Source organism: Haliotis rufescens, unplaced genomic scaffold (genome assembly GCF_023055435.1).
Source record: "Haliotis rufescens isolate VD_foot unplaced genomic scaffold, xgHalRufe1.0.p SCAF_6, whole genome shotgun sequence".
Classification (NCBI taxonomy): Eukaryota; Metazoa; Mollusca; class Gastropoda; order Lepetellida; family Haliotidae; genus Haliotis; species Haliotis rufescens.
The window spans coordinates 54,768,503-54,795,215 of NW_025964334.1; the positions used below are offsets into that span (position 1 = coordinate 54,768,503).

The 26,713-nt window shown below is 41.3% G+C and overlaps 2 protein-coding genes across 2 annotated transcripts in view; one reads left to right on the forward strand and one right to left on the reverse strand.

Moving 5' to 3' along the window:
* LOC124138190 (lipase maturation factor 2-like) overlaps nt 1-26,713 on the reverse strand; it is a 36,857-nt gene that overhangs the window by 5,551 nt on the left and 4,593 nt on the right. Inside the window, exons 5-12 of the mRNA XM_046504729.2 lie at nt 25,693-25,895; nt 24,291-24,316; nt 23,757-23,909; nt 6,248-6,359; nt 5,049-5,201; nt 4,064-4,169; nt 3,257-3,356; nt 1,745-1,860 (exon numbers count right to left, since the gene is read on the reverse strand). Of these exons, the coding sequence (XP_046360685.2) occupies nt 1,745-1,860; nt 3,257-3,356; nt 4,064-4,169; nt 5,049-5,201; nt 6,248-6,359; nt 23,757-23,909; nt 24,291-24,316; nt 25,693-25,895 (969 nt within the window). The remainder of the gene's footprint in view (nt 1-1,744; nt 1,861-3,256; nt 3,357-4,063; nt 4,170-5,048; nt 5,202-6,247; nt 6,360-23,756; nt 23,910-24,290; nt 24,317-25,692; nt 25,896-26,713) is intronic.
* Nucleotides 9,012-20,257, forward strand: LOC124138188 (malignant fibrous histiocytoma-amplified sequence 1 homolog). Its single transcript, XM_046504728.2, has 3 exons — nt 9,012-9,477; nt 15,118-15,511; nt 16,265-20,257. Exons 2-3 carry the CDS (start codon nt 15,127-15,129, stop codon nt 19,546-19,548), a joined length of 3,669 nt encoding a protein of 1,222 aa, XP_046360684.2. The 5' UTR covers nt 9,012-9,477; nt 15,118-15,126; the 3' UTR covers nt 19,549-20,257.

A 26,713-nucleotide genomic window follows, 5' to 3' on the forward strand; every position in this document is an offset into this window, starting at 1 on the left:
GCTGCTTTTACTAGTCTGGACTGATACATGATGTAGTTCAACATGTATAACCTCTCAGACAGAGTATACCAACTCCGAGCCGACCAGTCCTTGTTTTAGCCCCATAATGCTGAGCACCAGGCAGGTAACAACAAGTACCATCTTTTCACGTTTTTTGGTATGACGCTGGGGATCAAACCACCAACTGTCCACACTATGGGCAGACGCTCTATCTACTAGATCACGGAGGTTGTAAAAATGTGACGTATATGAATCCAACAGTAAATGACAACTCTAATTTCACTGAAACAATGCCTTTGTTGAACATGTTACTGGTCATAATGTCAAGGCCTAGAGTGAGTGAGTGAGTTGGGTTTAACGCCGCTTTTAACAGTATTCCAGTTATATCACGGCATGTCAGCTTAATGTGGGAGGAAAACCTGAAGTGATGCAGGTCTCAGACGTTTACCACTTTGGTAAAACCCACGAGCACTGATATGGTAATGACAAACCTAGAAACATAATCGAGGCGAACAGGGATTCGAACCCACAATCATAGTTTTCTGGCGTGCCCAAGGATAGTTTAGGAAATCGCGGCTCCTTTGCCAACTGGGCCACCCCTGCCCCCATCAAGGCCTAGAAGAAAAATGGGCAACATATGGGATCATAGTCGCTCATTAACACTGCTTAGTGTTTCCGTCGTACTGATTGTTGTATTCAGATGAAATCATGGATGCAAACCATGGCTGTAGGATCCTGTAAGAAGGTAAGGGAGACAACTCTGCATGTGAGTTATTGCACCCTTAACCACCAGGTCCCACTACAGAGACGCCCAAAGTGACCCAGTAAACACAAGAACTGTATCACTGACAGACCAAGGAATGAATTGAAGCAATCTGGGCCTTAAACCTAACAATAACAGTCCCTGGCAAAGGCTACAGGATGAAGCCCTGCACACTCTTCAGACCATGTCCCAAAATATAGGACCCGTGAAGATTCCTGGGTAGAATAGGTCTTCAGCAACCCATGCTTGCCGTAAAAGGCGACTATGCTTGTCGTAAAAGGCGACTAACGGGATCGGGTGGTCAGGCTTGCTGACTTGGTTGATGCATGTCATCGATCCCAATTGCGTGGATCAATGCTCATGATATTAATCACTGGATTGTCTGGACCAGACTCGATTATTTACAGACTGCCGTCATATAGCTGGATTATTGCTGAGTGCGGCGTAAAACAACAAACCAACCAACCAAAATATAGCAGGGATTTACCAAGACCTGCTGAGAGCCTGATATTATGCCTGCAGCAAATGACATAAAAACTTCCCAAATTATATAAAAAAAATCCCAGTTCATGTTAATTAGAAGATAAACCTACTGTTTTTTAAATTTGATGCAGTCCCACTGTAGAATAGATACCTCTTATTTTAATTTGGATCTGTGCGCTTTCGTTTCAAATGTATAAATAAAAGGTATGTACTCTACAGTGGGACTACATCAAATTTCAAAACACTGAAGGTTCATCTCCATTCTACTATGACAGCAAGCGCGCTTGGAAAGCATCGCTCTCTTGCAATGTGTAACGACAATTCCAGGTTTGTCAGCACTATACCGGTGCTCGTTGGTTTCACCAAAGTGGTACACATCTGAGACCTGATTCACTTCGTGCTTTCCTCCCACATTAAACTGAGACGCCGTGATATAGCTGGAATTCTTTCGAAGTGGCATTACACCCAACTCACTCACTCTCACAAACTCACTCCTACCTTCTAAAGAGTCCATAGGAGCTGGTGATCTGGAAGGACTCCAGTCTGTTGTGCCACTGTCTGACGGCCGGCCACAGGGACCTGTGAGACTTGCCTTCAATAACTGTGTGGGGCACCTGCAAACAAACACGGAGACTGTGGGTATTTTCTACAAGCTTGATTCACTCCTTCACCTTCACCTCTGGACTATTGCTGATTTTATAGTGCTAGCCCACTGAGATACCATGCCACAGTTTAACACAGATAATCCACTCAGACACAATACACTGACTCCAAGCGAACCAGCCCTTGTTTTAGCCCCTTAATGCCGAGCGCCAGGCAGGGTAACAACAAGTACCATCTTTTAACGTCTGTTGGTATGATGCAGCCGGGGACCGAGCCCACGACCTTCCGGACTCCGCTCTCCAGACTCTCTACTGCTATACCATGGAGGAGGTCCATGTACTATTTTCAAAAACTCATTAATATTATAGTAAAATAATTTTGGCAGAATAACTAATATTGTTGACAAAGTCATAATGTCTTCATCTTGCCGAGGCAAGGGAGTTCACTGACTAAAGATCCAGTTTCTACCCTTGCTGAACTAGGCTGTATTTTCTGTGTTCGATCGTAGCACCACCAGTGGCTATTACGAGTTATGTCCCTTCTATGTCCCTTCTATTGACCAATCAGATTCCACCTCTCATATCACTTGCATTTACTTCAAACAAAATGGCGGCACCAGTCAAGACGATCTGATCGATATTCAAGATCTATATTGTAATAAAACGTGTCTTACTGCACGAATTGCATCAAATCATGTCAGCACCATTTAAAAAAAGATTTGGCAAATATCTGTTGACGCTAATTTGATACACGATTTGAAAATCCTGCAGTCGACCTAAAAATGAATGCACTGGACTTTTATCGTCAGTTAACTCCCTTGCCTCGGCAAGATGCAAGCTCCTTCCCAGCGCGTGACATCTTCGTTACACTCTCGGTAATATCGCTGCCACCAGTGTGGGTGCGGCCATTACAAGAGTCTTGAAATTTGCCCTCTAACCCCAAATGTAGTGTCATATATACTTTTGTTTATGTCTTTGGGAATGCCATCATAGTTTAATTTTGAAAAGGTTTACGACTGACCATGTTTTCCAGATGAATTTACTTTGTTGTTTGTATAATCAGATTGGTTCGAGATTGCAGACTAACAGAAAATCAACCAACTTCTCCCTTACATTCTTACTATATCAATTACATGATAGTTTTAATGAAATAGAAATTCAAATTGACAAACAAAGAGAGTAATTTAGCAGGGGTAAGTGTATTCGGCGTCACGACAGTCGTCACTTGTTTGTAAACACAATAGTCATTTGGTTGCGAGTTCAACTCCAAGCATGGCTGTGGCCACCTATCACAGTGGGGAGTTTTGACTGGTGGCAGCGATAGAATAGAGAGCTCCGCGACGGGTTATTGCTGTGAGGAGCTTGGGCAAGATGTTACGTTGTTGTAACAAGAGTTATCTCCCCTTACCAGACTGATGGCAAACATTCCCGCTGCTACAGCGCCAAACAGGACACACTGAATAGTAGCAAGGTTTTTCCTGAAGAATCCTTTCTCTTCTACGGAAGACCTGAAATATTGGCATCAACACATTCAAAAGGACATCTATCAAGTCTTAGATACCTGTTACAGGATACAATAATGTGTGGGCTGGTTTTCATTAGAGCTGGGACAAGAGGCGACTTGCTTGTCGTAAGAGGCGACTAACTGGCTCGGGTGGTCAGGCTTGCTGACTTGGTTGATCCATGTCATCGTATCCCAATTGCGTGGATCGATGCTCATAATATCAATCGCTAGATTGCCTGGTCCAGGCTCGATTATTTACAGACTGCCGTCATATAGCTGGAATATTGCTGAGTGTGGCTTTAAACAACAAACAAACAAACTATTGTCATTCTTGTAATATAACCCGGATCAATGTTCAAAATTAAGAAGGGTCCTGTATCTTTTATGTTTTTTTCTAGAGTGGGACGAAACACCAACTGTAAGATCTGATACTGATCACGATACCTTACTCACGATCCGATAAGTATCACGATACTTGCATGTGCTCTTATCTGTGGTGCGTAAGCCATGTTTTTCATAGAGAGGATGGCCAAATACCTGGCACACTAACGATTTACAGTTGGCAGTGAGAAGTATGGCACAACAAATAAAAATATTTATGTTTTCACTATTAACTTGCACTGATTAGTGTTTAGTGGAACAGTTATTAAAGCAAACGTTTAAGGTCAGAATCATTATTTCTTACTTAGTGTGTGACTGTGATGCTCTCACCTGAGTATTGACAGGAATATTTCAAAAGCTAAAGAAATAGCTCCAACGTATATAGTGTACGGCATCACCCACTCCAGCCAGCGGTTCAGGTCCGAGGACTTGAAAGCTGGAACAAGAACATCCTTACATTGTCTTCCTTGTTGATACACAGAGGATTAACATGGGCATTGAACCACTGACATGCCATTCCACAGCAGACTCAAAACACAGAGGAGTATATCTACATTTGATTTATGTCACATTACATATTAGGGCTGCAATGAATACACTATAAGGCGAAAGGGGTGGTTGGGTAGCCTAGTGGTTAAAGCGTTAGCTCGTCAAGCCGAAGACCCGGGTTCGATTCCCAACATGGGTACAATGTGTGAAGCCCATTTCTGGTGTCCCCCGCCGTGATATTGCTGGAATATTGCTAAAAGCGGTGTAAAACCTCACTCACTCACTATAAGGCGAATACGATTCGTATAATGACTATAGGGTAACGAATACGAATATTTATTCACGAATAGTAACAAGTCAGCAGTTGATGTATTATTTATGATATTCAGTGAAACAATAACAAAATACATTATTCGACATGGTTTGTTAATTATTAATTTATTATACATTAATATACTTCACTTATCCAGGTACTAGTGTCTGCTCAAATGCGACAATGACCAGTGACTAAAATACTGTCACTGAAGAAATCTATGCATATAATATGTTCTTATGGATATTTTAAGGGTCAGGGTATGTAAATGCAAATGACTGCATATTCATGAATATTCGATTCTAGTGACCACGAATAACGAATTCAATTCATGAATGGATACGGTTTGATTCACCGAATACGCGAGTGAATCGTAACAGCTCTATTACATATGCATTTGATTGATCAATGATCAAGGCAACTCATTCTAACTCATGGGCCCAGGGATTTGTAGGAGGACCCCCCCCCCTAATCTGGAAGACTGGATTTCAGTTAGTTTCAAACATAACCTACATGTCTTGGACTGTATGGTGTAGTCGGGCTGAACCTTGAGGTCGAAGAGGTTGTAGGTGTAGTAGCCGATGTAGCCGTACACCAGCACAGGCACAATGAAGTTGGACACAAAGCCCAGACCATTCCACAGGAAGGATCTACGTCGACGGGCAGCTGAAACAAGTCATCAGTCAATGAGGTTGTGCATTTCCTTGTGGCCCAGAAACTATCCTGCTCAACCTTTGATAGGGATATACACTCATGTATCAGGGAAAGATAAAGAATATCCCTATCAAGTGTGGAGTAGCATATCTGTCTAACGTAAATCATGAACATCAATCTTTATGTGATGGTAATTGATATCAATAAGTGTGTTTGTGTGTTTGTTTGTTTGTTTGTTTGTTTGTTTGTTTGTTGTTTAACGCCACACTCAGCAATATTCCAGCTTTATGACAGCGATCTGTAAATAATCAAGTCTGGACCAGACAATCCAGTGACTGACATGAGCATTGATCCACACAATTGGGATATGATGACATGCATCAACCAAGTAAGCGAGTCTGACAACCCGATCCCATAAGTCGCCTCTTACAACAAGCACAGTCGCCTTTTACGGCAAGCATGGGTTGCTGAAGAGCTCTTCTACCCCTGATCTTTGGTTTAACGTCGCTTTTGAACAGCGTCATGTCACAGTGTGTCAGCTTAAATGTGGGAGGAAAGCATGAAGTGATGCAGGTTTAGACGTTCATATAAAATAAAAGAATTGGTTCTCAGGCAATGTTTTTTTGAAAATATAGTGCAGGTGGGTGGTGTCTTTTTTTTGTTGTTGTTCAAACTAGTATTTAACCAATAAACAGTTGAGTAATTAATAAACAATTGTGTACAATCAACCTGGGAAAGGGCCTCCCTACATAAATGTATTCCTTGATGAGTAAAATACTGGAATACAGTATTTGACTCTTGTTGGACTTAAGTATTTAAGTATTTAAGTATTTTTCTTTTTATTTTTTTTAAATGGAAATAAAAACGAAACGTGCAGCAAACTTTATAATGATGCAGGGCCTGAGAACCAAGACTATTTTTTTTTTTAGCCTTAGGTGAAATTCCCACACCCAGGCCATTGGTAAACTCATTGACACTTGGTTAACGCATCAATCGCAGGTTACACTAGTTTACTGATGCAAGTGTAGACATAATGAGTATATATAGATATGACGTACATTTCCGTCTGCCAAGAACATGGTCATCGACGAGGGAGATGCACAAGACGATGGTGAGGAGGTTGAAGAAGTTGTAGTTGCCCGTGGCGATGATCAACACCTGCAGTAGCACCTGCAACAAGACGGAGTGAGTGAGGAATGAGTGAGAAATTATTAAGGAAAATAAAACTTCAAGAAACCCCAATTTGAAACAATAAAAAGATCTTTTCCCCAATTTGCCTGGCAGGGGCACTAAGTTTACAATCCAGGGCCCTGTTCCACAAAGCGATCGTAGTGCTATGACAGTCGTAAGTCTATGTTAAAGTATAGGAGTTACGACCGTCTTAGAGCGAAGTCATTTTTATCGAGACTGACCACCCGAACCCGCAAGCAGTCGCCTTTTATGGCAAGCATGGGTTGCTGAAGACCTATTCTACCCCGGAACTTCACGGGTTATACATTTATGGGCTAGTGATAGCAGGTTAGTTTCAATATCACATCAACAACTCTCTCCATTGAGACAGGTATTGTCATTCGTCCAACCTCACATTAATTAACAGACTGCATATTTTATCGTAACACCAAAAAACCCAGTGACTTTGTTCAACGCAATAATGCAACACAAAACCCACCTATTCTATTATCAGCCAATCAGGAAACAGTTGTCCGTTATTGGACATTACCATATTTGGCTATGGTTAATGAAAACCAAAATGCAATTAATTTATTTCAGATTTATTACATCCAGTAAATGGAAATGATGACCTGCAATAAATGAGGAATTCTCACGTAATAAATACCACGCACACTCCACTTTTCGAGGACATAGTGTCTTCAGTCAACAGTACCTAATTCTACCCCTGGTTATTCTAAGCAGGGTCAATCAGTAGTTAACTTAATGGCTATTATTGTTCAACACACTCCCAGATGTAACAGCTATTATTGTTCAACACACCCCAAGATGTAACGGCTATTTTTGCACAACACACCCCAAGATGTAACGGCTATTATTGTTCAACACACTCCCAGATGTAACAGCTATTATTGTTCAACACACTCCCAGATGTAACAGCTATTATTGTTCAACACACCCCAAGATGTAACGGCTATTATTGTTCAACCAGCCCAAGATGTAAGGGCTCATATTCAGAAGTATGGCTAAAATACTCATCTATCTGTCTGAAGTATTGATAAGATATTATCATATGTCTAAAGGTCAAAATAATTTAACAGCTTTGATTACACATCTCCTAGAGGTTGAGCAGCACAGGCAAAAAAAAAGAAAAATTGTTCTAAAATTCCATATCCTCAAATCTGATTTCCACATCACGTAGGTTCAGAGGGGAGATAAACAATTCTTAAACAACAGACATGCCAATAACTAAAAATTCATGTTTATAAACATCTGGTGTCCCTGCCGTGATAAAGCTTGATATTGTACAAAGCAGAACAAAACCCAACTCACTCACTCACTAAAACAATACCACAAAGGGAGGTAATCAGTGTTTATGTTCATGATTCATTTATTATTTGATTAACCCTAACTAAAAGACTTTTTTTTTTAAATTCAGAAAAACAGATGATATGGATTTACCATATTGATCAATCTGGATGGGAAAAACATACATGGTATTTTAATCATTGTTTTCTAATTTTCCCAAAATATGAAACTGTTCCCTAAATTAAAAATAATTATATTTACCGTATTTGATGTAAAAAGTGCCCAGGGAGCTCTCAAAATTAGAAATAGGGGGATCTTATTAGAATATTATTTTGGTGCAAAAAGCAGAGTTGAAAGATAAATATTGTGGTTTATGCTGACAGCCTGAAATTTTTATATACGACAGATATATTTTTCCAGAATTTAATTGCCCATAATTAAGGGTGCATATAACACACGAGTGTGTATTTTACACGAATATATAAGTCTTGTGTACATTGACCAAATTGGTGCAAATTGGGATTGTTCACTAGCCAATATATTAACAAATATCGCCGTGGGCGCTTATTAGAGCGGGGTGCTTATTACGTCGAATACGGTTAGTTTTATTTAATGAACTCTAGCTATAAGGCTTCTTTTTTAAATTCAGAAAAACAGATGACATTTTTTAACCAGAATGATCAATCTGCATGGGAAAAACACATGATATTTTTATAATTGTTTTCAAATTTCCAAAAGTATGGAACTTGTCTCTAAATAAAAATTATTCTAAATTCAAATTTATCTTTCAAAATGTTCATTTCTTCATGGAACACAAACAGCTGTAGTGGGTGATTGATTGATACGAGTTGAAGGCTACAGCTGTCAGTGTTACAACAATGTCACAGTGTCGAGTTGTACCACACAGAAGACAGGTAGTGTACCGCGCCTCCCTATTGTAACACAGCACAGACATTGATCATCTGTAAACAACACTTTGTATCCAAGTCTATCTTCCCATATCTCCGTCTGACAGTGACAAGTAAGCAAAGACCATGAAAGCTCTTTTACACCTCATTGTTTACCTTAGAAACGGGGGCATACTTGACTCTCTGATAAACCCTGGGGTACCTCCCTCGCTATAACGCTCATGTAGGGAACCATGGTGGCAAAGTTTATGTATTCACACTCACAAATTCTACAATAATTCTATTAAAACATAACATTAATTTGGCACAAGAAACATACTTTTATCAACAAAAATCTATCCGTGAATAAATCGCTGTATAGTGAATTGTCTCAACTTTAATGGGCTATACCAAGTGACTTCATTACAGATAAAATCAGTAGCTGTACTATTGCCAAGTCTTACACCGAATCTCCAAACAAGTTATATCTTGCGCACACATACAAAGGCTCTATTCAGCTACTTAGAATTACCAGCTTAAGCCATTGTAGTAAGGATTAAGCAATGAGAGGCACTGAATTGCCCATGCTAATGATCAGGGAGGTGGGTTTGGGTATTGAGATCACTTCACTGGCCTGTGCCCAAAGTTGAATGGTCCTGAATTGTGATTGTAGCAGGTCAGACGTAGCTTCCATGCCATTACAGATTCATGACTTGGAGCACAGTCTGACCTTGTCTTTTGGATATTTGAGGACCCTGTTGGACAAAGTTGCTATATTGTGGGCTGTGGTATAACTGTCAGTACTGGACAAGACGTGGGGTGTATGGAGGTTGAATGTTCTGGGACTGAGGCAGTGAGTTGGAGTCATGACTACCGACACAGGCATGCAGTATAAGTGACAATACAAGTACCAGTGACACAAGGTGAGTACAGTAATCCTTATTACAGTAACTCAACAGTATAGTAACTCTTCAATCTCATTAAAATCAGATCTGAGTTCTCGCTGTCTCTAAACAAAGATCTGAGGACATCCCATGACGGGTCACGTCAGAACTATATTTCGCAAACTTGGACCAACCACTGAAACGAATAACAAGAAATTGATATCAGCCAGTGAGAAAGCAGCTTTCTCGAGCTTTACGGCATTCGTTTCAACCTGGCGACTTCCATTTCAGACTACACTTGAGAAATATGTTGACACAGTTCTCGATTAAAAATTTGAAAACTGAACAAACGAACATTCCGGTATGTCTTATATGTGATTGAGATTGTATGGCAGTGCTTCCCACATACTGTGCAACCCTCCCACCGAAGCGACAGATACTTTGACGGAATCAGTCATAAGGGCCGTAACTGTAGTTTCGGAATACCCCATTTTAATATTTTCGAGGTTGCATGATCAGAAAACACATTCTGACTGTCACTTTCATGATCTTGGTCGGATGAAAGGTCGTTCTGACTTGACCCGTCATGGGATGTCCTCAGATCTTTGTTTAGCAATAGCGAGAACTCAGATCTGATTTTAATGAGATTAAGTAACTCTTCGGTGTAGTAACAGTATAGTAACATTCTGTCCAGTGTTTAACAATGACAAACAAAGAAAGTAATTTAGCAGCAGTAAGTGTATTCTGCGTCACGACAGTCGTCACATGTTTGTAAACATAACAGTCATTCGGTTGCGAGTTCAACTCCAAGCATGGTTTTGGCCACCTATCAAAGTGGGGAGTTTTGACTGGTGGCAGCGATAGTATAGAGAGCTCTACAAACAGACTATCGCTGTGAGGAGCTTGCTGAGCAGACCCTGTGGTGTGGAGTATTATGCTTTTTAATTGGCCTGTTATCATTAATATTAGTCTGGTTTTCTAAATATATATTTTTCTGGCATTTTTTAAAGGACATTGACATATATCTTAGCTGACATTCTTATACTTGAACAAAATAAAATGACATTTAACTTCACTGGAAAAAATGTGAACTAAATAAAAAATAAAAATGTATAGGGAAAGGGTTTTTTGTCAATGTAGCAGACAGTAGCCATACCTTCACAACAAATGTTCACTATAATGATAATACAAAAACCTAAGCGTGAGTGAGTGAGTGAGTGAGTGAGTGAGTGAGTGAGTTAGCGAGCGAGTTAATGAGTGAGTGGGGTTAAACAGTATTCCAGTTATATCACGGCGTGTCAGCTTAATGTGGGAGGAAAGCCCGAAGTGATGTAGGTCTCAGAAATTTACCACTTTGGGTTAAAGATTCATAGTACAGATATTGATTACAAAATATAAAACTCTTTCTGTACTAAAATATTTATCCATTCCATAACTACAGTTGGAATTAACTTTCCTGTAAAGTCTACAGGAGATCATAATGGATTGAGGTCTGTGGGCCATTAGGCCTGACGCTCACGCCATATTGGATCAAAACAGATTTTCCCTGTGTAGGATGAAACTCCATACAGCTCCTCTTAGTTCCTCTTTATTCCTCTTGTTCCAAGTCATGAATTTAAGTCTCAATTTCATTCTCCCCAAACACAGTCATACAGATGATATTAGGCAGGCATACATTTCCCTGTCACAGGGGGAACTGCCACACAGCTCCAGTAATGTAAAGTCAATACTAGTGAAAGAGCTGTGCCGATATAATCAGTTTGCAGGTGGGTCACATTTCTCTTAATAGATAAATCAATAATTGTCAATAAATAGTCAATATTGGTTTTTCTACTGAGGGCAGCTTTCTGTTCACTGTGCGAGTTGTTGGTATAGCTGTGTGAGCACAGGCCACAGGGGGTACAGATTACAAGGGACATGGTACGGGCCGGGGTATGGATTTTCACAGTGGAGCTTGGAACTCAACAGTAACGTGGGGTCTCCCAGACCAGATGGACTGACATTTCTCCCCAGAAATAAAGTTATCTCATATATAAAAATACATATCTACAAAAAAACCAAAAAAAAACAAATGGAGCCCAGAACAATCCTGAGAGCTGAGGCAATCTAGACTTGCCGTATCACTCCACACTTGAGTTGAGTTGGACTCCTCCTTTAATTTTCTTCTCTCGGGCCTAGATTAGTTTACAATATGGCAGTGAAGTCACCTGGACCGGTATACAATATGGTACTGGGGTCACCTGGACCAATATACAATATGGCAGTGAAGTCACCTGGACCAGTATACAATACCAAGACCGCCATCCCTTGAGACCAATGTCTGCTGACACAAACATCATGCTGGCTCAGATAGTGCTGCATCGTCTGGCAATAATCAAACAATAGACAAAGTCTCTACTCATTTCTATAGCACAATGAAGAAGGGAAAACTTGGCAAGATTTATGACATTGTTGTGTCTTCAATGTGTAAGTAATCAAGTGGGACAAATTGGATACACAGCAGGACATAGCAGAAGCTGGTTGGATTCTGGATGTTGATACGCTTCAATGAGAAGACCAATATTGTGTGACCACAGGGAGATCGTGAGGGAGGCCCAAGCAGAGCTACACATAAGCAGCATCTTTGCATGAAATACCCCCCCACAATAATATTCAAAACCCAATTACAATTAACATGCGTACAGAAACACATGCATTAAATGAAAAACTCAAATGTATTAAAACAGCTCGCGTAAATACCCAAATGAAGCTTTTTCAGCATGTGTACAAAAGAGCTAATTTCTGAAACAAAGTTACGAGCTAAATTACTTTCTGAGTCAAGCCAATATATTTAAAACAGTTATATACATCTTAAACCTTATTTCATTTTTTTTAAATTTGAAAATGTTCAAAATTTTGGGAAAAACCCAAAAGATTGATGAACAGATGAGTGAAAAAATATTGGTTCCCCAATGAAAAATGTAATAAGCCAATTAAAATAGAAACCCTAGAGCAAAAACTCAATTGCTCAAATAGTTGTCTGAGTCCGACCACCACCACCCCCCACCCCCTTGAAAACCATCCATAGTATATGTTGTTGGCGGTAAAATTATGAGAGAGGATTTTGATATTTTGAACCCCTCCCTTTTAAAAATGCTAGATCTTGCCTTGCTGACATTGATTACTCATGAAAATCATATTTTAAAAAATACAATTTGCTACATGTCTGATGGCAAACTCTCATATTTATGTGATTGTGGTTTTAATGGACATTTACACAACATTACAGGGGTATAACTAACATTATTAGTCCACTAGTCCTTATTATGGTAACATATAGAACAACCCTTAAATTTATTTTTACTTTTTACTCATCCTTACAATACCTAACTATTGGGCAGTTTGGCAAGGACTACAGGACTAGCGCCCATTTCTAATACTGCATTAATATGTGCTGAATTACTCCTGGCTAATGCCAGTTCCAAAGTGCCGGCTCTCTGAGATACCATGTCAAAGGACCTGCTCAGCCTGTTACATGTCTGGCAAAAAAACTAACAGGAATGTAATCATGTAAAGATAATCTTAATCCTTGTGTGATCCTCCTACAGGTGAGTGACTCAGGGTCACATACATGCACACATCGCAGCCAGGATACTTACAGTGAGTGAGTGGGTGAGTGGGTGAGTGGGTCGGTGGGCAGGCTGGCGGGCAAGAGAGCGAATTATATATTAACATACCCCTGAATTTAAGAAAATAAGGACATTTAAGAATACTATTTTTTTCCCAATTTGCCTTTCAAGGGCTTGGAATCCTTGACACATCTGTGGATTTACACTTTGTACAAATGTGGGGATTCTAGGGAAACAATTGCATGTTTTTTCACACACCTGAATAAAATATTCTCCCTGGAATCAACCCACATTAACCATTAGTAAAACTCCAGTTAAACTCTGAAGAGCTGATACAGATTATTCCAGAGTGAAAATCAGAAAGTCCCACCAGTTTATCACCCATAATCAACCTTACGACCTATCCATGCCTACCAACTACCAACTAGCTAATACACCTGGTAAGTATCTAATCTGAACTGTTACGGTGCTAAGCTTGTCTTTCCATCCATACACACTCTGTAAGATTGAACTGTTATGGTGCTGAGCTTGTCTTTCCCTCCATACACACTCTGTAAGATTGAACTGTGTGACCCTATTAACGCAACCAAGTCTGGTCAACGCCCTTGTGATCCCCGACTCCCATAGACTAACACACAGTCTCAGAGAACAGTGAACATGATGTATTTTGTTGTAAAATCTTAAATCCAAACTCATTGTGTCTATGTCAAGACTTTCCCAACTTGCCTCAGTCACTGAGAATGATAAATTTGTAACGTGTACACATGCTTGTCGTAAGAGGCGACTAACGGGATCAGGTGGTCAGGCTCGCTGACTTGGTTGATTCATGTCATCGTATTCCAATTGCATGGATCGATGCTCATGATGTCAGTCACTGGATTGTCTGGTCCAGACTTGAATATTTACAGACTTCCGTCATATAGCTGGAATATTGCTGAGTGCAGCATTAAACAGCAAATAAACAAACAAACAAAATAAACATAACATTTAACACCTACTGATTTTCATTTGTTAAAAAGCAATAACAAGAATAACAAGGGCAAAAGTGAGCGTGTTTTTTGCTTTTTCCTTTTCTTGGGCAAGTGAAAGTTAAAACACAGCAGCCCTATATCAAGTTATTTTTTGAGCGCTGTGTATGTACAAGATTACATAAAATAATTCTAAAAATGAACCCTGAGTATTAAGGAACGGTCAAGTCAAGTCTCCTAGAGCTGAGAATGGGATGCGTATAGGTTTGCTTGAGCCGAGAAGGAGATGGGTATGGATGGAGGCGAATGTTTTATTACAAAGATGCTTTTGGGGAGGGAGGGGTGTGTGAGAGATTACTATAAGAAGGGGATGCATATAGGCTGAGAAGGGGGTGGGCGTGTAATGTAGGTGAATGTTTTATTATATATATGTCCTGGGGGGTGTACGAGAGATTACCACTCTCACAGCATGCCCACGTAGTCCCCCACTCCCCCTGATCCCCCCAGTGAGCAGTAAATCAGTGTGTAGGATAATCCAAAGCTTAATCCCCTTAACTTCTCATTATACAATACTTCCGTCTGTGCCTTGCATTATGTTGTTGAGGTGTGCGAGTGTTCCCATTATACACATCAGTGCAAAGCATATCCCATTACACAGTGGACATGAGCAGGCATTGAGTGAAAGTGGTCGGTACAAGTACACATTGAAACAAAGTCTCTCTGAGGTTTTCATAACACTGACAAAATACAATCCATAGCTTTGCAATTAGCAAATCTTTAAGAAATGCTTCAAGTGTCTTGAACTGAAAATGTAAGTCAAGTATCATTCAATTTGAAAGGTCCCTTGGAGATTCTGGGTTAGAATTGGTTTTCAGCAACCCATGCTTGTAGTAAGGTGCATGTCATCGTTACCCTATTGTGTAGATCTATGCATAAGATGTCAATCACTGGACTGTCTGGTCCAGACTCGATTATTTACAGACCGCTGTCATTTTGCTGGAATATTGCTGAGTGCTGCATTAAACAACAAACAAACAAACTAAAACAAACGTTTTTCATGACAGGATTCATTTTTAGAGAAATAACACTGAACTTTTTTTCAGAAACCCAAGATGGCTGACAGAAGCAAGTCCCCCCAGAGGGGTCGGACTCCATCGATTAAAGCGAGCCCGACTCCATCATCCCCTCCTCGAGGGAAGCGTACACCATCTCCTTCCAAGAAAAGTCCTACACCTTCACGGAAGACTTCTCCAAGTCAGAAACGCAGAACTTCCCCAAGTGTCAAGAGTGCAGACAAGAACAGAAAACTTTCCCCAAAAGGGAAGAAGACTCCCCAAAAGGAATCTCGACCTAAAACTCCACCAAGCCGAAAGTCATCATCATTGAAGAGCCAGAGGACAACTCCCCAGAAGACCCCTGACCTGACCGAGAAGGGCCTGAAGGTCGTGGATATGTCAGGGCAAGGAATGACATCGGTGCCCGCTTCACTGTTGACAGGTAACCATAGTAACATTTCACTTTAACCACAAGGCTACCCGACCGCCTCCTATGTTTATGATTTAATTTAATTGTTTGTTGTGTAACGCCGCACTCAGCAATATTACAGCTATATGACGGCTGTCTGTAAATAATCAAGTCTGGCCCAGACAATCCAGTGATTGATATCATGAGCAGCGATCCACACAATTGGGAAACTATGACATGCATCAACCAAGTCAGCAAGTCTGACCAACCAATCCCGTTAGTCACCTCTTACGACAAGCATAATCGCCTCATACAGCAAGCATGGGTAGCTGACGACCTATTCTACCCCGGATGTTTATGAAGTGATGTCTGAGGGTATTAGTATCATAATCATCATCTACAATGAGATTCATGATCATCCACTTCCTGCAGGGTTCATAACATATCCAATGAATGTCAGCACTCTGTGTATCCATGAATGCTCCCTTCTTTAAAAATAATCATCCATGTCAGCCTAGATGATGCAGGTAGAATCATGTGTCCAACCTTGTGGCTACTTGTTACAAGCAAAGCAGGTCCTGGGGACCCTGTGTCTTTCCTCCCCCAAATACTCTTTAACCTTTGAACATTAAGACTGTGACAAGGACAACTTGACTTTCTTATCCTAGCTACTGAAATATGATAATAGGGGGGATACACTTTTAAAGATGAAGGGACTTCAAATGAGCCTTGTTCTGCTTCTATTAAAACAGATTTCCTCTTACATTGTTATTTCCTTTATTCCAGCTCGAGATATTGGAGAACTATGTCTGGCATCCAACAACTTGCGATCACTCCCCCTGGATATCAGACGTCTGACTCATCTGACTAAACTGGACCTCAGCCGCAACGGCATCCGCTGCACCAGCCCTCAAGACTTCGGCGGCCTGCCGTCAGAGATGGAGCAGCTGACTGGACTGGAGGAGCTGAAGATCTCCGAATGCAACCTGCCCTTCGTCCCTCCTGCAATATGGCGCCTCATAAGTCTCCGCTTTCTTGACATCAGTCGGAACAAGATAAACGTTCTTCTTCCTGACATCGGGAATCTGACTCGGCTTCAGCGTCTAAATCTTCAACAAACGAACATTTCATCACTGCCCCCCGAAATTGCTTTCTGTCAGGACCTGGAGGAAATTCTACTGTGGGGCAACTCGATCGAGAGTCTGCCAGAAACATTGCCTGAGATGCCAAAATTAAGAATAATGGCCATCAACTACAGAAGTTTCTGTGGTGTTGTTGATGACTACATGGAAAACCTGCTCAGAAAAGGACAAATTAAATCTGAGCATATACCAGTTGTAGTGTTTGAATTACCTTCCCTTGAGTGCCTTGACCTTGAGAGTACAAAGCTGAACAATTTGCCTGATGTGTATAATCTGGCCTTGAAGGAATTCTATTTGTGCAGAAACTTCTTACAAACCATCCCGACGTCCATCTACAATCTGAAGTATCTGTCAGTACTGGACCTGTCCAACAACCTCATGTTAAACCTCCCAGAAGACATAGGCCGCCTCCGAAGTCTCCAAATACTGCGAGTGAGCCAAAATATGTTTGAGAAGGTTCCTCCCACAATAGGACTTCTTGGTAACCTTGAGGAACTCAACATGGCTGGTAACAGAATCCGCCGTCTGCCACCAGAAATTCGTGGACTTTTCAAGCTGAAGACGTTGGTACTGGCTCAAAATGACATTCAGTCATTACCTAACGAGATCTGTGATCTCACCGAACTAGAAACTCTGGATTTGACAGACAATTCCATCCGACAGTTGCCCATGAAGCTGTTCCAACTGAGCAAGTTGAAGGTCGCTCACTCGTACAGGAAGTACAAGAAGTACGGACTCTGGCTGTACAAGAACCCCCTCGAACAGCCTCCACCCCAGGTATGGAGGACAGAGAAGCCAGAACACATCTATGACTACCTCAAGAAGTTGGCCATCATCAAGACGGAGAACCTTCAGAGGCAGAAGATCCTTCTCCTTGGTGCTAGTCAGTCCGGAAAGACCTGCTTGGCCAATCTTCTGGCTCTCAAGAAGTCTAGTCTGACTGCAGGTCTTGACGACAGAACGAGAGTCTTACAGACAATGCTGTGGAAAACTGAAAATAATGTAGAGTTCATGCTGTATGATTTCGGTGGAGATGACACCTATCTGATTACAACGCCGCTCTTCCTCGATTCGAAGGCTCTAGTTCTTCTGGTCTACAACTGTGCTACTTTTACAGAGGAGGACTACCATGCAGCAATTGGGCAGTGGATTGACCTCCTCAACACACAGGCTCCAGGAGCAGTGGTCAAGATAATAGCATCTCAGTGTGACCTTCTACAGACATCACAGCAACTGCTTGACCTTGAGAAGACACAAAAGTCTGAGCCTGAGGAACTACCCAAAGAAGAAACTGGTACAAAAGAGGAAGAATCAATCAAAGATGATGTTACCACCAAAGTCAATGCTGTCACAGAAGAGGATGAGGATGAAAAAGGGGGAACGAAAACAGATGAATCCGTCAAAACTGAACAAGAGGTTGCAGAGACTGGGACAACAGCAGCAGCAGATGACCAAGAACCTATCAGAGAGAGCAACAACGGTAAAGAAACTGATGGTGTCACTCAGCAAGAAACAGCAAGATCTGAGGCTGACCAGGATCAGAAGGATAGCAAGAAGGACGCAGGTAGAGCAGTATCCGGGAGACCAGTGACTAATACACCAGCAGAAAATACATATGCTCGTTATGTAGTAAATACAGCTCAAAGTCAACTGAAAAATTACATGAAAGGCGTCACTGATGAACTGAACAGAGTGCTCAGTGAAAAAGCCAAAGTTGAAAAGTCGTTGAACAGGACTTCATCAGACCCTGCCAATGATGTGGCTGAAGCAGCCTTGAAGCTTCTCCGTGTCCGTCAGAACAAGCTGGAGGAGGTGCGCGGATGTCCGGTTCGGATTCTCCCGGATGTATCCGTGATCAGTTCCTCTGACTCTCTTGAAGGAATAGCTGACCTTGTGGACGAGATCGAGCATCTGGCTATTGACAAGGACCTGTTTCCTCACGCCCAGCGCAGCATTCCGGGCCACTGGGACAGACTGTGTGGCACGCTGAAGAAGAAGAGATCTCTGTACCTTCTGTGGGATGAGGTGGAGGAGATGGCACAGACCTTCAGACTGCAGGGCAAGGAGCTGAAGGACTGCATCCACTACCTCCATGACGTTGGGGATGTGTTGTGGTACGAGGATGTCACTGGATTGTCCGAAATTGTGTTCCACTGTCCTCTCAAACTCGTTGACATTTTGGCGTCCCTATACAGACACGATATCACAGAATTCATGGATTTCACTAAAAATAAGATCTTCAGTAGTAAAGGAGGACTTACTGAAGAAGAGTTTGAGGATGTCCGTGATTCCTTCCACAAACATGGTCAGGTGTGTCGGCCTCTTCTTAACTCTTTCTGGTTCTATCAAAAGATGGATAATCTCATGATTGAGGACTTGCTAGAGTTGCTTCCCCTGCTTGACCTCTGCTACGCTGTGCCCGAACCCGACATCCCATCATGCCGTCTGTTCTGCCGACCACTGATGGTCCTCCCATGGTACAACACAGATACCAGCGACAAGGACATCAGTGAACTGTGGCGGAAGATTCCACTACACAACGAGAAAGAGCTAACTGTAATATACAGCTTCCCCTTATATTTTCCAGTTGGACTCTTCCAGAAAATGAGTGCATCGATCCAAGATCTGGTTCTATCCCGCACGGACTGGTCTGATGCAGTTTTTGCCACTGCCTATAATGAACAAGTGCTAATGAAGAAATATGAACGTGGCAAGGGACATTTAGTCAAAATCTTTGTCCGAGGGCTGGAGTTCTCAGCCATTGAGGAGCTGATGAAGGAGTTTGTGCAGGTCATCAACAGCATGCTGATCCGATATCCCGGTCTCTACTGGACCCTCGACATCCCCATGAAAAACATGAGGTTCCTCTCCGTTGTGGCCAAATCACCAACAGTGCAGTTTGAACTGACCAGGACCCCTGAGGTGTAGAGGGTCATGTAAACACCTTCTATCATGTCATGCAGGGATCACATCAGAAGTCACATGCCTGTGGAACATGTCCTTAGCAAATAGGCTGAAAACGTTACAGTTGGTTGATAGACATTGAAATGAATAAGAAAATGCTTTTGCAAAAATAAGAGCAAAAATGCTCCACAATCTGGAGTTCATTTCCGCCTTGATCAAAATGTTGTAAATGCAGGGATAATTCTAGGGTGGGGCCTTGTGCTTTTAGCCCCTAAATTTGAAAAAAAGGCCACATTTTTTAATACAATGGGGCATCTTAACATTGTGTGGTATGGGTGTACCTCTTGAATATTTGAAATTTTCTTATAAAGGACCCATGTCAGAAAATTCCCAGGGTGAACCCTGTACATGGTGTGAGACATTGTCTCTGTGTAAAAAAGGCAACCATTAAATTGAGTCAGAAGACAAACGAAGAGGTTTTAAATTACTTCAATCAAATTCTCGGGGACTGATAATTGGCCCGAGGGAACCCCATCCTGAGTTCAGTTTCCCGACTTGGAGGACAGTTCCAGTTCAGGCATACTTCGAAGTTTAGCAAAGGTTGTGCTAGCAGGATTCAGTCATAACTACTACTACTCAACTTTTGATAAGGATAGTTTTAACTTTCCATGATACACAAAACTAAGTGAGTGAGTTGGGTTTAACGCCGCTTTTAACAGTATTCCAGTTATATCACGCGTGTCAGCTTGACAGCTTGACAGCTTGAAGTGATGCAGGTCTCAGACGTTTACCACTTCAGTGTAACGCACGAGCACGGGTATGGTGCTGACAAACCTTGAAACATAATGGGGGTGAACCGGGATTCGAACCCACAATCATAGGTTTCTGGCGTGCTCAAGGGACGCAACTCTGCACAGCGAATCGCGGCGCCTTAGACGACATGCCCCCTGCACAAAAACTGATTCTTATGATATGTCATAATATTTTAATTGAATGACATATCTGATTATCCCTATGATAAGTTGTGAAGTATATTAGTACTAGGACTGGAGTGTGCATTGTTTTCTGGGGCATTACAGGGAGACAACTCTTGATGAACATAGTGCTATGTTTGATTAATAATGAGCTCTTGTAAAAGTGATTTTGAGTTTGGTATCAATCTGTAGTTACTGTTGAATATTTAAATTTAAAATTTAATAAGTAGGCCGACACCAACTGGATCTTACTGTTGTGGCCGACATGAACTGCATGATAGATTGAAACCATGCTAATCATGATGACATCAGTCAAAAATCTCAGCTGGACAATCTACCCAGTCACCAGACAACCAGATCCATTTCCATCGTACAAGCACAGGTTACTGGGGACCTATTCTCTAACACAACCCCCAGGGGTAGAACTTATGTACAGTGACTTATGCAGGGTATTATGACTTTGTGCCAGTGATTCAATACTTTAGATACCTGTTGTCAGGACAATAGTACATTAGGGTTCACAGAGTTTCATTGTGTAAAGATGGATATTTCTTAATTGTCTCTGTTTGGAACAGAATAATTTATAGATGAACATGCAGATGACTAGCAGGGGGATGATACACCATCGACAGATCGCAGTTTTTTCCTTCACGATACAAGTATCGATCACAATTGCACACGAAGTAAAAGTATCGATTCTTATATTAAATGTACTCTTTATAAAATGTTACTCCAAAAACTAATTACTAGTGAAAATAAGTAGTGAAAACGTAAATATTTTCATCTATTGCGCCATACTTGACACTGCCAACTGTAAATCGTTAGTGTGGCAGTTTTTTGGCCATCCTTTCTATGAAAAAGATGGCCTTTGCACCACAGATAAGAGCACATGCAAGTATCGTGATACGTAACAGATCGTGACAAGGTATTGTTATACGTATTGGATCGCACAGTTGGTGTATCGTCACAGCCCTACAGATGACTGCATTTGAAATCTGCTCCAAAGCTAATCTGTGATATATTGATTCCTTCAGGGTAATAAGTGGTTGATTATTCATAACAGGGGTGGAATGATTCACACGTGAATTGATTCAATGTGATAGTCAATTCAACCCACAATAGACCCACAATGCTTGACTATGCATGTCGTGTTACGCAATGATATAAACAAACATAATTTATGCTGTATGAAGTATGGGAAGCAAGATACTATTACAGGCACAACTTATTATGAATAGTTGACAGTGAAGAGGACTTCTTTTGAAAACCCGAACATTTTTTTAAGATGACAGCTGAAATACAGGATTTCTGTCTTTGATAAAAACAGGTTTTGTATTCGTTAGAATCATAATGTATGCTGTTTATTTTCCATAATTGTTTACTAGGATCATAAACATGCAATTTATTTAAAAAGCACACAGTAACATATCTATTGAAGTTTCAGCTGTCTCAATTTTATTGGGCTATGATTTCATATTTTAGCATTAACAGAATATCTGTTTGTGGTAATATGTACCAAACACAAAAACTTATAGATCATGAGTAATTATGGGGAGATTTTATTAAATTTTATTTTATTAAATATCCTTGATCCATAACTTTTATTGTTCAGCATATTACCGATAACATGATACATCATATAAATATTCACATATTGAGACATGTATTTTACAGCATTATATATCCATCATGCGTGTCGAAATGGTCCATACCTTATAGAAAATGTAATCAGCACTCAAGGCACTAGTACTGTAATAATGTTTATGTTGACCCATTAAAATGTGAATCACTTTTTAAACTGAATGCAATTTTTTAAATGTGAGAAAAAGTCACATGATGACATTGTTATTACCCTGATCTCAATCGGATCCGTGCACGCCAGTAATTCAACTATTTATTAATTTATTGTCATATTAAAGACTCTATAAAATATTCATACAATATATCACGCAACGTGTTTATTATTTTTGCTTCATACATCAATGAAAGAAGAACAGAAACACATTGTTATACAGTGTTTGTTGTTTAACGCTGCACTCAGTAATATTCTCATCATGTCTGATCTTCAGCAAACTATGCTTTTCGTAAGAGTGAGTGAGTTAAGATTTATAGTCACATCGGCAATATTACAGCCATATCGTGACTAAATCAAGTTGGACATTAATAATACATAAATATAGACATTAAAATCTGTCGACAAAGGACAGTAAAAACACTAGACTATCACAGATGTAGATTTAAAACTAGCATATCATCATAAAATTTGAACAAATCATAACAGTACACAATAAAAATGGGCTATAGATCACCAATAACCAAAGGTAGGTCACCATACTAGGTACCATGGGGACTTACAATACTTCTGCTACCTGCATGGTACCCCAGCAGGATTTACACCATCCCTCTGGCTACTGCTGGTGATTGTCAGTAAGTTTAAGCCAAATCATTAAAAAACAACAAGAATACTACGATTAAAAACATGGAAAATGAAAAATACTTTGAATGAAATGGGACTTACATACCTTCTCAGGGGCTTTTCGTATGAGACAATCAGGCTTCCTGACCAGGGCCCCGTTCCACAAAGCGATCGTAGCGCTAAGACGATGGTTTCTCCCATACTTTAACATTGGCTTACGACTGTCGTAGGTCTACAATCGCTTTGTGGAACATGGCCCTGGTTAATGCATGTCATCTTATCCCAAAAGTTTTATCAATGCTCATAATAACAATCAATGGATTGTCTGGTCTCTTATTTACAGACCGCCATCATATAGCTGGAGGTGGTGGGGTGAAATGGGGTTTAACGTCGCGTCCAAGATTATTGCACTTATATAGCGAAATGCATGCACGCGTATATCTGTGTGTGTGTGGCTGCTTGTACTAGTCCGGACTGATGCAGATTTATATTGCTAGCACACTGAGATACCATGCCGCAGTAAACATGAATACTCCACTCAGACACAGTATAATGACTCCCGAGCCGACCAGTCCTTGTTTTAGCCCCATAATGCCGAGCGCCAGACAGGGTAACAACAAGTACCTGGTAACCATCTTTTAACGTCTTTTGGTTTGACGCGGCTGGGGATCGAACCCCGGACCTTCCGCTCTACCATTAGACCATGGAGGCGGTCCTCATATAGCTGGAATATTGAGTGTGGCGTAAAACAATAAATAAACAAACGATAGTCCCAGCAGATACAGTCCAGACAGCTTCACAGCATATGTTCGTACAAGTTCTGAATAAAAAGGCCGACTAACCTGAGCGTAAAAGGCGACGACACGGAGAGACCTGACTGGTGCAAAGAAGAGGAAGGGTACAGCGATCTCGATGACAAACGTTGATACGACACTCAGCTTCAGGAGCCATGTTGGAAACTGATGCCAATACCAAGCAAGGGGTGTAGGAATACACTGTTGAAGAAGAAAATAGTGCACAGTGAACCTTGAGAGTCGATATTCAGAATTGTTCAAAGTTTTAGGACATGGAACTTCTTATGGATAACAACTTCTTTTTTTGTAACATAGGCGGATGCAGATGGGGGACCCACGCCCCCCTCCTTGAAAACGAAATGTAGTATGTTGTTGGCAGTAAAACTACCTGAGAGAGGATTGAGATATTTTGGACCCCTCCCTTTTAAAAATGCTGGATCTTTCCCCTTCATCAGATGAAAGCTGAATGTATGTAAGATAATATATTTATCAAAAACTTGTTCAAAGTTTGTGCGTCTGGATAAAACTTCACATTAAAGCAACTGCATGGACATAGAGTTGTAGGGGGAAACAGAAACCTACCTGGGATTCAAAATGATGATTCAAGGCTGCAAATAAAACAAAAATATATTTATGATTTCTTTTAATATAAATCATACAATACAAAAAAAAGAAACCATAGATAGGAACGCATAGGTAATTATGAACAGATTGTATACATGTATGAGTGGGCCAGTGGGTGAGTGGGTGAGTGAGCGAGTGAGTGAGTGTGTGGGTGGGTGAGTTAGTGGGTGAGTGGGGGAGGGAGTGAGTGTGTGGGTGGGTGAATGGATGTGTGAGTTCTTGGGTGTGTGAGTGTGTGGGTGTGTGAGTGTGTGGGTGAGTGTGTGGGTGGGTGAATGGGTGGGTGTGTGAGCGAGTGAGTGATTGAGTGAATGACTGAGTGTGTGGGTGAGTGTGTGGGTGGGTGAGTGGGTGGGTGTGTGAGTGAGTGATTGAGTGAATGACTGAGTGTGTGGGTGAGTGTGTGGGTGGGTGAGTGGGTGGGTGTGTGAGTGAGTGAGTGATTGAGTGAATGACTGAGTGTGTGGATGAGTGTGTGGGTGGGTGAGTGGGTGGGTGTGTGAGTGAGTGAGTGATTGAGTGAATGACTGAGTGTGTGGGTGAGTGTGTGGGTGGGTGAGTGGGTGGGTGTGTGAGTGGGTGGGTGTGTGAGTGAGTGATTGAGTGAATGACTGAGTGTGTGGGTGAGTGTGTGGGTGGGTGAGTGGGTGGGTGTGTGAGTGAGTGATTGAGTGAATGACTGAGTGAGTGTGTGGGTGTGTCGGTGGGTGAGTGGGTCAGTGGGTGAGTGAGTGAATGACTGAGTGAGTGTGTGGGTGAGTCAGTGGGTGAGTGAGTGTGTGTGTGAGTGAGTGGGGAGGGAGTGTGTGGGTGTGTGGGTGAGTCAGTGGATGAAAGGGTCAGTGAATTCTTGGGTGTGTGAGTGAGTGAGTGTGTGGGTGAAAGGGTGGGTGTGTGAGCGAGTGAGTGAGTGAGAGAGAGAGAGTGAGTGAGGCCTACACTCTTTCAATGAATGTTGGAGTAAAGTCTGAAGTGACACACTTTGGTCAAACTCACACAGGTATGATGCTGACAAACAAAGCATCATAATCAAGTGAATTTGGAATTCAAAACAATCAGCAGCTTCTGGCACAACTAAGGGACACAACTCAACTGACTAAGACATCAACACCAAAAACGTATTTCGCAGATATTTTAACTTCTTTTCACACAAGCATGGGTCAACAGGCATTCAAGCAATTAGACACATCTGCCTTTATCGAGTCATCAAGCAACAAGAAATTGATTAATGAATCATCAGGAAACGTAATCAATTCTTCTGAAATTCTTCCTCGAATTCAATGGTTATTGCCGTCTGTCACATCTATGACATCTCTTACAACCTCTTGGACAGTATTTGATAAGAGTTATTTCCCCTTACCAGTGAGTCCCCACCAGGTGGGGCATTGACTGGTGAGCTTGACGATGCCTGAGGCAAACATGAGGCGGAAGAGGAGCCACTTGAGGAGCCACATGGTGATGGAGTCGTGCTGGTGTTGTGGGGGGCTCCGAGATCGGAACAGTTGGAAGTTGAATGGCGCCACGATAATGGTGAGGAAGCCAGCCTCAAGCAACAGGATGTCCCTAAAGTCGATGACAAAAAGTATGAAAAACATTGCCTTGATTTCTAAATTGTACTTATCAATAAATTGACTAGCTGAGTGGGTTTTCTTGACATAAATATCATATATTAGAAAATAGAATTGTATTACGTTGATTTTTATTTCGGTTGTTGGTTATCACAGCCATATTCCAGCTTTGTGACAGCGGTCTGTAAAAATATCGAGTCTGGGCCAGACCATGCAGTGATTGATACCATGAGCATGGATCCACAGGATACGATGACATGCATCAACCAAGTCAGCGAGTCTGACCACCTAATCCCATCACCTCTTACGAAAAGCATGGGTTGCTGTGGACCCATTCTAACCCAGATTTTCACGGGTCATATTACAGTATGGAGAGCGAAATAGATATTCATATTCCTAACATCTTAGCCCAAACATTGCTTTGTGCAAGTGGATTCTGGATCCTTTTCTACCCACATATTTAAACACATTCGTAACCGACTTGTGTTATTCCGGGACAAGCCGAATAGCGACTCGTGTCCCTTTCATGCCCATTTTTGCGACCGGATTCCGTTTTAGCACAAACAGGCATACCTGAAACAATTGTCAGCTCGTTCCGTAAGGGTTCACATATATTTCCCCATGTATCATATATATTTCAGATTTAAATCACATTGGGACATGCGGAATTATACAGTATGATTGAACATATTTAAATGTGTCTTGGGTATATTTTTAGATGCAAGACATGGAAAATCGAAAATTATTTCTGAGGGATTCTTTGACGACTTGAAATCATACGCGCATTCTCATTGGTTTGTCGTATTTTCGCAC